The sequence below is a fragment of the Emys orbicularis genome, chromosome 6 (assembly GCF_028017835.1).
Source record: "Emys orbicularis isolate rEmyOrb1 chromosome 6, rEmyOrb1.hap1, whole genome shotgun sequence".
Classification (NCBI taxonomy): Eukaryota; Metazoa; Chordata; order Testudines; family Emydidae; genus Emys; species Emys orbicularis.
The window spans coordinates 61,754,878-61,768,322 of record NC_088688.1 but is presented as its reverse complement, the minus strand read 5'-3'; the positions used below and the strand labels follow the sequence as shown (position 1 = coordinate 61,768,322).

Here is a 13,445-nt window from a genome sequence, read left to right as displayed (position 1 = left end):
AACCTTTATACTGCTAAACTGAAGATCAAGTTAAAGAGTCTGAAGAAGGTTAAAAGAAGACCATGCATTAGCAGTGCACAATTAAAAGAACCAGACATTTAAAAAAAAAAAGTGCTTTTCAATCTGAACTGAAGGTCATGTTCAGTGTTCTAATGGAGTCAACTGAAGAAAACCAAGACATTGATGCTCTGTGTGAAAACATCAGAGTGCTATCTAGAAAGTGCAAACACAGCCTTAATAACAACAAATCTAAAAGGGAACAATGGTGATTTATTTGGGCAGCAGAGGAAAAGAGAAGTGTAAAGCAAAAACTGATGAATGTTAAGACATGTGAAGAGACAGGCAAGTGGCAAGAAAAATATAAAAATGGGAAAACAGCTAGAAAGGATAACATTATTTGAGAGATGCTTAAAACAAGTGATGAAACAGCCCTCCAGACTTTCTTTTGGTTCTTGGATAGAATATGAAGTGAAGAAAAAAAACCCAGTGGAAGAGAGGCCTCATAGTAAAATTGCTGGAGAAGGGTGAACTTACTAACTGCAATAAGTGGAGAGGAATCACAACACTCTCAAAGCCTGGTAAAATCATGTGCAACATCACCCTGAAACATATCAAGAAACAAATGGACCTTCAATTTACAGAGGAACAAGCAGATTTTAGACCATTGAGATCCTGTGAAGACCATATTGTTGTTCTCAGACATATTATACAACAAAGTATGGCATGGCAAGCACCTTTTGTGATAAATTTTGTAGAATTCCAGAAGGTTTTTGACAGTGTATGCAGAGACTGTCTTTGGAAAATTATGGCATACTACAGAATACCAGCAAAAATAATTAGAATAATCAAGGCCAATATAATGCGTAGTTAGAGATAGTGATTACATCAGTCAATGGTTTGCAGTGACAACTGGAGTAAGGCAAGGGTGTTTGCACTGGTCATTGACTATGTCATGAGGAAAGTAACCATAGAAAGCAACCAAGAAATTTTATGGATAAATGACAAAGTGCAATTTGATTACCTTGTTTTTGCAGATGACATTGTACTGCTTAGTCCAACATATTTAATGGAAGACCCAGCTTTTTGCAGACATAGCCAAACAAGTTGGTTTGTTTCATCAATAAGGAGAAGACCAAATACATGGCTATTAATGTTCCAAAAGCAACTGTCAGAGTAGATGGAGAAATATTAGAAGAAATAAGTGATTTTGCCTAGCTAGGGGGTGAGATGTGCAATGGTGGTGATACCATGCTAGATGCTAAGCAACAAATATAAAAACCAGCAAAAAAAAACCTTTCATAAACTTGAAAATATTTGGAAAAGTAGCATGATTGGCAATGACACAAAAATATGAATTTTTAACACCAGCATTATCTCTGTCCTCTTTCATGGAACTGAGTCATGGAAATCTACAATAGAAATTGATAAAATCAACTAATTCCAAAGTAAATGCCTGAAGATTCCAAAGATCTTCAGAGTTCATTGGAAAGATTGCAAGATCAGAAATTCTAAGGCGAGCAAATCAACCTGAAGCATCAAACCTGGTAAGACGATAGTGATGGACATGCTTTAAAGATGACACCAACACAACTTCCACATCAAGAGATAACATGAACACCACCTGGAAAGAGAGAGAGAGTAACCTAGAGAAACATTAAGCAGAACAATAAAGAAGAAAAATCCATCAGTTCGACACTAGAAGCCTGTGAACAGACCAACACAAGATTAACATAATGGCAGAAAATGGCAGACACCCTATGTACCAGAGTGTGCAGGAGGAGAAGGAAAGGAAGGGAGGGTAAATAGGTATGGACACATTTAAGATCCATTCCCTTCCCCCATACTCCACCCAAAATAGAAAAAACCTTTATTGAAAAAGTTCTGAAATGGTCAAATATATGACCTTCATCTCTTTTAGGGGAGATACTGGAAGTCCCAAATTAGCCCTTTCTTCCACCACACCCTTACTTGCATGAGTGGCAGGTTTTTTGGTGGGAGGGGGGTGTGAGACTCAGCATCCTGCTACTCAACCCCTCCAGTGTGCTCTATTTTAATTTGGAGCAGACCAAATGCTTCTGCCCTCCTCTGATCTTATAGGTTTGGAAGATTAGTCTGCGCTTTCCTCCTGCTTCTTTGTGGAAACAGTGAGTTGACTTGATCTTCCACAGATCTGAAGAATGAAATCTTCTGAAGGGAAGGGGAACTGCACACTAGCCTTTAATTCTAGTGTGCAAAGACTGAGATGACTCAAATGCACTTGCGCTAACATAAAACACCAAGTCAGTGTGAAGGCCTTACAGAAGGAAGTGAGTGAGCCAATTAGCCAAGTGTGGATGAATGAGGGCAGTGGGCTGCCTGGGTAGGTGGGGAAAAAAGGAAACCTAGTATTGGAGGAGCTAACAGGTCACAGGGCTTATACCCAAGATCAGGCCTATTTTGTGTGGGAATGACTCCCAGACATGTCACGAGAAATATGATTGGAACTACAAAAGGGCGTGGGGTCTGTGGGTGGTGGGTACAGGTCAGCACATCAAGCAAGCACCTAAGCTTCTGGATGCTTATACGAACACAAGCCTTTAGAGGTTCAACTATCTCTAGTTAGTCTTTTTTTCCCCCTGTATCACCACTCCCAATGATGATATGATAGTTGGAGTCCTCATTCAGCATCACTCCAGGAAGACTGGCAAATCTCCTAAGGATGCACAAGGTTTCCTGTTAGGAAGATCAATATTTAACTAGAAATAAACTAAAATTTACTAGCTGTTACAGCACTTTCAGATTCCCAGACGGTGCTGGAAAGGGTTGGCATCACAAAGGATCATGTCAATGTAGCTCTGATTCACTGATCTGCACTTCAAAATAGTTTATTGGGGGAGGAAAGGAGGGGCATGACGGATGGTTCAAGTTTTCAACACTGGATTTTTTTTCATAAATTATTAAAACTTAGAATATATATATAACCAAACATCCCAATACTAATCTCTCTGTCTTGTTTCCTTTCCAAGGGTACTTTAAGTGATGCTGATGACCCAAGCACAAGCATCGGGGCTTATCATTATATGTTGGAGTCAAACATGGGGAAAACTATGTTAGAATTTCAGGTACAAGGATATAAAATTGTGCTTCCTGATTTATTCACTTTTGAATAGTTAAGTCTGAAGACAATGTGTTGGGTAGGCTGGCTGATGTCAAGAGGGAACTGTCAGACCCTCTGTCCACCTGGCCAATTGCCTTGTTCTCTGCTTTCTCTGTTTTGGAGCAGCATCTTTTCAGGCTTGGTTATTTGTTTTTCTTCATGGAAGATGTCTTTACTTCATCCAGCTCATGATACCTAAAAAAGGAAGGTGTTATGTCTTCTGTAAAGAAGCATAAAGCAGCTGAACCTGAAAAAAAGAGCTTTGATCAGAAAGAATTATGGTTGCTGTAGAATGAAGTAAGTAAGTGGATGTAGTAAAGTATAAATCTCTTCAAGAAGGAAACAGCTGTAAAGACCACCTCAAAGGGTTTTTTAGGCTGGAATGCGGCTTGCTGCTCATGAATCCAAGTTCTGTGATATCCAGTTGTCACCAAGGTACATCACACCCTGTTAAAGATCATCCGGTTGGATTGATAAATACTGAAAGCCTATCTGTATTAGTTCTTAAACATAAAGGGCCCACTTCTTCCTCTTGACATTAGTACTTCGTGGTAGACTCACATGACTTGACACATGTTAAAATAGGCCTCACAAAATACCACTACATATGGAACAGGCAATAATCGTGCACTAACTAGCAGGACTTCACCATTTAACAGGTTTTTCCAGCATTAAACTTAATATTTGATTTCTATTTGAATATATGTTGGAAAAATGCTTTTTAAAAACTCGGGAGTACGTGTGGCACCTTAAAAACTCGACTCATTTGTAAGTCTTTGTGTGTCAAATAGAAGTAGATGCATTTCAGATGAGGGCTCAGGACTGCACGGCAACAATGAGGAAAGTTAAATTAACATCACACTACAAATTTGAGTGACTAAAAGCCATAAAACAAATACCAATTATCATAAAATGGCAACATCATGTGATCATGGCTATTATAGAATTGGCCCACCTCTCTTCTTCCCCTACTCCTCTGCTGCCAACCTCCTTCCATCCAGACCTTTGGTGTGTGAATCTTCTGATTTCCCTGTTCATATCCTCCATAGTGCTATATTCATATTCAGTACTTCTTGAGAAATGCTAACAGCAATTATCCAGCTGAATTTAAAAAACCTGACTTTGTTCGAGTCCCTAATTAAAAGTGGCAGTTGTCTTAATCTGCATTATTGGAGAATATGCCATGGAAACTAATCAAAAATCTGATAGGCCTCTGCAATAATCAGTATTTCAATTAACAGTAATATTCTCTGTTTGCATATATGCTTTCTTATACCGATTAGATATATCCTAAAGACAATGCAAGTGTTCTACTGCTTTAGCACTTACAGGGAAGTCTGAAGTCCAGCACTGCACATTAAATTTGATTTTTACCATGAATAGCTAAATGCTATGTAAAGTAGTGTATATAGGGAAGAATATTCCTGTTTTAATGCCTGGTAATTGGGAGGAATGGTGATTATGTCTTGTACTTTGTCAGCTAGTCTTTTCAAGGTTATAGACCAGTCAGAGAGATGTTGCCCCTGATTCATACCTGCGAGCATTTAATATATTGTAGAACTAATACAGTCTCCAGGCAGATGTGTTTGTTTATATCATTCTAAATAGCCAAGATGTATTTAAAAACCTCATCCCAAAAACATTTCCTTTATGTAGGTCTCACTATAGAGAACTCTATGAAGGAAACGTCCTTATGGGATGAGGTTTTTAAATATGACCCACCTATTTTTCAAATTCTCATTTAATGAGGTATTTGCTTCTGATGAAAAATAAACTAAGGTGTGCATGTGAATCACAAACTGACTGTAATTTAGGATTGGGTTGTTTTTGTTTTGTTTTGTTTTGACAATGTTTGTGAATCAAGACTAGCTCAAACACTCCTCTTGTGAACATTCAGATTTGTCTAACTGGGGCAAGCAAATACATATGCAATGTAAAGATCAGAATCAAATTAGTGGATGGGGAAATGGCTATGCAAATGAGGTGGCCACAATCTCACTATTATTGCAAGATGTGATTTTTGAACTAGATTATTTTGAGCAGCCCAAGAAGATTGGCTGAGCTGTATTCTGCTGATAGTAAACTTCAGATTTGGGTTGATGGATGAGCGAAGGGAAGATACCAATTCAAATTTTAAAAAAATCAACAGACATGGAATTTTATTGCATGTATTAAGATTAACAATTGAGAAAAGAGGGTTCAGGTGGGATGAACTGACTTTTCAAAGTTATTGACAGACCTTTTGTAATGACAATGTGAATATCTATAGCGATTTAGAACCTATAAAGGCTCAGTTCTTCTGAATTCCCATTTGTATTTGCTCCCTCTCTTTTAGTACTTATAGAAGGTTATCAACAATTCTTTAAATAAAAATCTTAATATTTGCTTTTTAACAACAAATGTGTAATAAGAATATCACTTATAACAGATTATTGTAAAGTATCATTATCAATACCTACATCTTTTACAAATTTCTCTTCAGTTATCCATGTGGGAAAACGTGCAGTGCTTTAGCTAACACTTGTGTTTACAAATGTCCCTTTTTCCTTAAAACCATCTCTTTGCAAGGCTTTTAAAACCTCTCTTTTTGCATTTTAGCTTTTCTCATACTTTTAGTTGCAATTCTCTCTCATTTCCAAGGCGTTGGTGCTACTTACCAGGCTCTGGTTTACGGGTTTGAGGCCGCATACTACATCCTCTCTAGCGAAGGAGGGTTTGGGGTCTAGTAATAGAGGCTTGGTTAGGCCCCTTTCAAATTATTCACGTGAGAAAAAATATTGGGGTGTTTTTGGTTAACATTTAAATTTTAACATTTTTTTAAAAGATCCTTTATTTCCCTTTTAACAGGTCTCGTCACAAATTTTTAAACCTCACTCTCTCTTCCTTTTATATTTTGCCCGTTTCCTTGCATTTAGCTGTGTTTCTTAATTTTCTTTTCTTTTTTTTTTTTCTTTTTTTAGGGTAGGGATATTCATTAGGCTCTGGTTTAGGGGTCCTGCCCTATCCATCAAATCCTGTTGGTTTTCCTCATTAGGTAAGGTGGGCCTTCCCATGAGGGGTGAGGAGTTGGATAGGATTAGGACAGATTCTTGAAGGGCAAAGGTTTAGGTCATAACATTTCTGGTACATAGTAATTTCCAGTACATCATTTCCTGTGACATCGAGGTAAAGCTGGACTCCCAGTTAAGGCAGGATTTTCAGTGATCTCATCATCATCTTTATCTCATCCATCAATCTAAATCTAATGTTTACTATGGGCAGGGCACTAGTGATGTGCACTCAAAGCCAATAAAAAGTGCTGTGTCTTCTCTCACGATAAACACGTCTGAGTGTTCGCTAAATATATTCCAGGCACCAGTACAGATAGATTTTACAGAAGTCCCTTGCATGCACCCTGGAGCTAACTCTCTCTGAGGCCTTTAGCAGATCATTTAACATGCCTGCTAACTTTCTCCATCTGTAAAACTGAGGTAATAAAATTAGCAATAAAATGTGCACTCTAATGCACAATTTTAAAAGAAATAGCTGACCTTATGTTTAGGGAAAAGTTTACAAAACAAAGTTTTTAAAATTAATGAATCTACTTTAGCAGCTTTGTAACAGAAACAGTATTTAGAAGTAAAATTCTCTGCGCTTTGCATGGACTGTGGGAAGCTAAGATAGTATTTATTACATTTGGAGTACTAATGAGAAAAATAGTCAGACAGTGACTCAAGTTGAGTGCAAATGTACACAGCGTAGTTTTGCCCTATTAAAGCATGTAAGGCAAGCTCCAATTTTATATCCATTTATTTTTACTGGTGCAATATCTGTTCTTGTTTCACTATAAAAAATTGGTAATTTACAAAGTTTCCATTTCATTTTACCCTGATAATCAGTGATAATTTGATTGGGGAAGGCATCTGTTTAAAAACTGGTGTCCCTCAACAGAAGTTTATTAGAGACCAGTATTAATTTGGACATGATGATCCACTGTTGCCTACACCAGAAAATGTGTACATATATATATATATATATATATATATATATATATATATATATATATATATATATATATAATGTAGCTATTTATATGTGAAGGTAACCCCGTTGAATTCAAAGAGCTTTCAGATTACTGATATATGTCTTCTAGTGCTGATACAATACTGCTTCAGTTTGGTGCAAGGCAAGGGGCTAGGTTAATTTCACATGCTGAACAAAATTTGTTTTTATGTGGTGCCTTCCATACTAGAAGTATCTCAGTGCAAAGTAAATAATTAAACTTGTTGCCATGCAGTCACTATGTACAAAAATAAAGATATTCTACTGTGCTTTCAACAATAGTTCACACATGCTGTTGATTTTAAGGGGCTGATCCTTCAAGATACTCGGTGCTTCTTGTGGGGCACTGAGTGCCCTCAAACCTGTGATTAAAGGCAAGGGTTGCTGGCTACAACACCTAACGCGATGCTCAACACGTTGCAGGATAAAGCCTAAAACCTATACTATTGAGAGTGAGAATATTGTTCAGCACGCAGGGGTTATCGCCTATTCTCTTTGAAAAGGGCCATGGAATGTCTAGCTTCCAGCTGCATGTCCATATGCCTTTCATTAATGTATTACACCCTTTAATGTGATTAGGGTCAATTTTGTTTCTTTATGACATCAAATCTACACTGTTTTACTCGTCTTAAAAGAGCAAAGGTGCAGCTTTTGAAGATTTCCATCAGTAATCAATGTGCTTTCATTCCGCAGGAGCTGATGATAGTCTTTCAGCTGCTGCATTGGAATGGAAGCCTTAAAGCCCTACGTGAAACAAAGTGCTCCCGTCAGGTAAGATATTACAATAAGCTCCCACTTTGTGATTGGTTTATATATATAACCAGGAACCGAGATCGAGGGATTCAGAGAAGCAAAAACAAATTTGTGCATAGGTGACAGTTGGAAGAAATTGCTGTTCTAAATCATCTCTTGTGATGACCAAACAGTCTATTTTGATATAACTAAGGTAAAAGAAAACAAACCTAGGCATAACTATTAGCCTCCTTTGTTTTAATTCTTCTTCTTCTTCTTCAATTATTTAAAGCTTGAGCTTACCCTTCCCATTTTAAGTCCAAAAGTATAATTTATATGGATGCTCCATTTACATTTAGTCCCCAAGTACGTACTGTAACATCTATAAATAAAAATATTTTCACGGCTTTTAATTTTTTTTATTAAGTGTTCTTTTTCAACAAAACACCTTTTCCTGCAGTGCCTGAAATCCAAACCCTGCAGCACCAAGAAAGTGAAACTGACTCTAAACAAAACTGACCACTGAAAAGTAAAGTTCTTGAACAGATTTATGTCCCTCGCATTTATCTGTTGCCATTTGTTGTCTAGTTACCAATTGATAAAGATGGAAAATAAATAAGTAGAAAATTTACTGAAATAAATTATAATCTAAACTTCTTATTCTCAACTTCCGTTTTTGTGAAAATACTTGGAAGTGTATCAGGTTAAATGCTTACATCTTAAAGATAATTCATACGCCCTATAGAGTATGTTGTCCAAAGGGGGAAAAACTCACTTTCAGGCATCTGTTAAAAAAGTTACTTTTCAAAGTGTACTTACAAATATTAACTGTGCTATGAAGAACCTTAAAAGTGTTGGTACACAAATATACTTTCTACTTACAACATTCCTTCTGGAATCACAGGTGACTGAGGGTAGGTCTACACTACGGGGCTAAGTCAACCTAAGTGACCCAACTCCAGCTATATTATTCACCTTAGGTCGACTTATTCCGGTGTCTGCACAGCGCTGGGTCGACAGGAGAGTTCTCCTGTTGAGTTACCTTATGCTTCTTGTTCCAGTGGAGTCGACAGGAGAGCAATCGGTGGTCAATTTAGCCGGTCTTCACTAGACCCGCTAAATCGGCCCCCGGTGGATCAATCGCTGCGCGTTGATCCCCCGGTAAGTCTCCCCAGGGGGAGACAAGCCCTGAGGTGTTCTAATTTCCTCTTCTAAAAATATAGTGCTCACTCAACGTTATGCACTGTTAAACAGTTGCTCTGTGTCATCCCACATGGGGCTGGATTTCAGTGGTGGTTGATGCGATCTCAGTGCAGAGTCTGTATATCTGTTTCAGACCCTGATCTGAAAAGAGCATTCACAAGTACAGAGCCTTATCTGTTTGTAGGTCATTACACACATAGGCACCAATCCTACCAATATTTATTTGTGTTTAGCTTTTCACACACACACACACACACACACACACACTCTCTCTCTCTCTCTCTCTCTCTCTCTCTCTCTCTCCCTCCCCCCGCCCCTCCCCACTCAGGTTAAGAAGTAAGAGCCCATAAAGTTGAGCATACACATAAATCTTTGCAGGATTGAGACCTATATTTGTAAAGAGCTTTGAGAGTCTTCATAGTGAATGATGCAATATAATGTAAAATGCTATATTGCTTGCACAAGAATTCCTTCAAAATCTAAATGGCGTGTTTTATTATTTGTAAATTATATGATTATAAATTATCTCATTTATTTTTAAAAAATAAGGATTGTTTTAAAAAATTCAGCATTATATTAAATGTCCTAAATTTACAATTAAGATTAGGATGTTAAATTTTTCATCATTAGATTTATGATCACATTAGCTTCTTTAGCTAGTTGTTTGACAGATACAAATTTGCTGATATACTCTGGAATATCATATTGGCTAAAATTCCAGAACAGAAGCTAAGAAGTTCTGCTAGAGCCTGTTTGACTAAAAGGAGAATCTCTTTGTTAATAATTTTTCTGTTGTGAATTTCTTGGGTAATAGGAAGTAATTTCCTATTATTCCCAGTATTCCTTAGATGAAAGGATGAGAAGTCATATGGCCCTGGACTGGATTATGAAGGAGCAAGAATCTCCAGGAATTATTTCTCAAGAGTTACAAGTGGCACTGCGAGAGCTGGAGGAAGCCAGGAAAGCTGGACAAGAATTGCGGTTTTACAAAGAAAAGAAGGAAATACTGAGTTTAGCACTAAGCCAGATCTACAGCGACCAAGTTACCTCATCCTCAAATGATGATCAAATGGGCCTGACCCTAAGTGGCTATCACTAGCACAACCCTGCTGCCCTGAAGTAGGATTATAACACTGAACTCTAACATACTAACCCTTGGTAGTTAGGATACACATGGAAGTAGCCATTAGTCATTTTTATTTGCTGTTTTGTGTATTTACTAAAGGAGCTGAAGAAATCACATTTTTGAAAGAAAATATTTTTCAGCTTCAGCTCAACCCAAAAACACTATCCTTTAGTCTATTAAGTGATATATGAATGGTATATTACAGCTAACTTGAATGGGAAATTGCTGCAGAAAACTTTAGTGCATATTAGTGATGGACAGTGTTGATCAGTACAAAGTCTTTCTCACCAAGAGAACTTAGTACAGAGATGAGGAAAATATTTGGTCACAGGGTTCATACAGACCTAATCAAAAAAGCTAGAGATTACTAGTACTAGGTGATGTGAAAGACTATAGTTTATGCATAGGGGCTCATTACACCCACAAACTCTTCTATACCATTCTGGTTTCCTATTGACAATGCAAGCAAATAGTATTGCTGAAGTCCATGTAGTTTATTTTCTCAAAGTTACTGTAGAAAGATTCTTCCAGTAGCACAAACTGTAAAAAAAAACAATTTATATACAGCTTTCCTGCAAAAGCCTCACTGCATTTACAACTGCAAACCAATACAAGACTTTTGACCTTATGTGTCTAATGATAGTTTGGGTACCAGAGCAGTGACACCATGGCAACACAGGCTTCAGCTCATGCTACCTGAGTAGGGTTCTGGATGGGCTTGTACAGCCTGTGCTGAAGCCCATGCTGCCACAGCGTCAATGCTCTGGTACCGGAACTAGCTAGATTGCAAAAATGCAAGCAAAGAAAAGCCAACAAATATTAGAGTGGATTGACTTACTTATACTATGTAAAATGTAGTGTGAATAATTGATTGTCAGGTGTTAGAGTATTATTATAAATATCAGTAGCTTATTTTGTAATAAGGTTTTTAAAATCTACAACTAAATATTTAACCACCAAGAGCCTGATTCTGTAGTCCTTTCTCGAGCAAAATCAGCTGACTGGGAGTTTTTTCAATTAATTGAACTGACTTAAATTAGTGTTTTTCTTGTGTACGAAGTGCAGGTCCAATCTAGTACTCCGTGTTATGAAAATATGGCCATTAAATGTCATGTATTTCAATGTAGAGAAATGAATACTTTGAAACAAAACTGCCTCATTCTTTTACCATCCAAAGTAAAGTTAGGGTCCAGGAAGGTAGCCACCTGTGAAGCGAAAGAGGAAACCAGGAATTGTGCAACAAGGATGATAGAACTGCTTCTGGAAAACCATTCACCTTACTAGTGGTGATGGAAGCATGGTGAAGTAAAACATAGCTTGTCAAGATTATTTTCTCTGAGGATAAGATATCAATTGTCTTCAAGCTTTTTTTGTGCAGTGACTGTATCTTAGTCTGTTTGTACAGGATCTAACAGTTGGGGTCTGTTCTCAGCTGGCCTCTAGGAACTACCATAATATACACAATAAATGAAAAAAATTAGCAAATATTTGTCAGGTTTCCAAGATTTCTGGTAGAAGTTATTTAGTAAGGAGCAGTTTCTTCTGGCAAGGAAAGAAACACTACAATCTTCTCTTAATTATTTTGCTCATTGTACTAGGAGCTTCTATAGGAGAATAGAAAACAAAACAGCTTCTTCAAAAGTAGCAGCAGCTGGGAGTGAAGTCTGTGCTGGGTAGCACCAAGGTACTTTTAAGTGCTTTTAGTTCTCACTTTTTTCCCCACTGAGAGAACCCTCTCATGAAAGCATCTGTTGCGAAAGCAGAAATCCATCTTACAGCAACACTTTGCTATATTAAGTTGAGAAACCTATACTAATGCAATTCAAATTCTCAGGCAGTAGAATCTTGCCAATTATGTCATTAAAACAAATACAAGATACATAATAGAAAATGATGAATTTTTAATTTATCTGGCTCAGCATGAGAGAGACTGTGTGGTGTTCGCTCTCTCTCAGCACAAATTCAATTGTAATTAATGAAGCACTAACGTCTAATAGTTTGCTTGGACCACTTTGGAAAAAATAGCCTTCATTCAGGATGTGTTTTCAAAACAATGATTCATAGAGTACAATGAATTTTATACAGCATCAGTAAACAGTACATGCTCTATTTTGCATTTGATAAACAATTGTTATCTACCTATTTGGTTCCTATCTATCAGGGTAGAATTTCAGCATCACAATGTATTTAAACAACTGCTTGTAAATGGCAAAGTGTTGGAATAACTTAGTTTTTATATTTGTTTATTTGGATGATGAAATAAACAGTCCTACTGGACACTTAAAATGGACTAATAATTTGACTTTTTTTTCTCAACACAATTTAATTTCTTACCTTTCTTTCAGTTATGTGAGTTGTTTATCTGCCCATAGATAAATCAAAGTAAAGCCGAATAAAAAATTACTAGGCACCAAATCCTGGACCCCAGATGATCTGCTGTGCTAGTGTGAAGTAATTTAATCAGGTCACTGCCTTAAGCCTAACACAGCATGCTACTCAAGAGAAAAATTGATGCGGACTACTTTCCCTCTTGTTCCGTCTCAGTTGTGTTTCTTCCACTAGCCTGAACTCTAGGAGGTGCTGATGATGCTCGAGCACCTTGTAGGATCAGTCCCATACTCCATGCTGTTTCTCCTGTTGTTAGTAGCCACCACTGCCAGAACCATCATTCCAGAAAATAATGCAGTCTTTCAGACTCCCCTTCAGGTGAGGTCTTTGTGCTGTAGCCCCAATTACTGATGTTGAAACTGTATACAAAATAGTCTGTCTTTACAAACTAAAATGGTTAGTACCCCATACAATGGGTAGAGTCTGGATACCTAATTTCTCTCTACTCGTCATTATATTTCTGACCTTCCCTTCGTCTTACCCTCAGAAGATGTGTGATCGGCCATAACTTCTGGAAATAAACGATGTATTGAGAGACAGCCTAGTGTAGAGCCTTCCAGCATTTATCTATTGCAACCTAGTGATTTGCCAGATGTTATGGAGCTATAGTCATCTTACTGTGTAACCAGTGAGTTCTTTCCAGGGGCCTTTTTTAAATAAACAATGCTCAGACGTTTTATGGAATTCCAGTGCTGCCCTAGTGAGCTGGGAAGGAAGGAAGTTGTAGGAGCGGTGAAAAGTCGCCCTCTTTGCTCTAGTGCTTGAACTCTTTACAAACATAAGGAAGCATATCTTTCAGCTTCGTCCCTCACACAGGGA

At 37.5% G+C, this 13,445-nt stretch overlaps 1 protein-coding gene across 1 annotated transcript in view; it reads left to right on the top strand.

The window, feature by feature from the left end:
• The window catches only part of LIX1 (limb and CNS expressed 1), a 43,809-nt gene extending 33,598 nt beyond the window's left edge, over positions 1–10,211 (top strand). The window contains exons 4-6 of the mRNA XM_065406988.1: positions 3,006–3,101; positions 7,871–7,948; positions 9,927–10,211. Of these exons, the coding sequence (XP_065263060.1) occupies positions 3,006–3,101; positions 7,871–7,948; positions 9,927–10,211 (459 nt within the window). The remainder of the gene's footprint in view (positions 1–3,005; positions 3,102–7,870; positions 7,949–9,926) is intronic.
• The last annotated feature ends 3,234 nt before the right edge of the window (positions 10,212–13,445 follow it).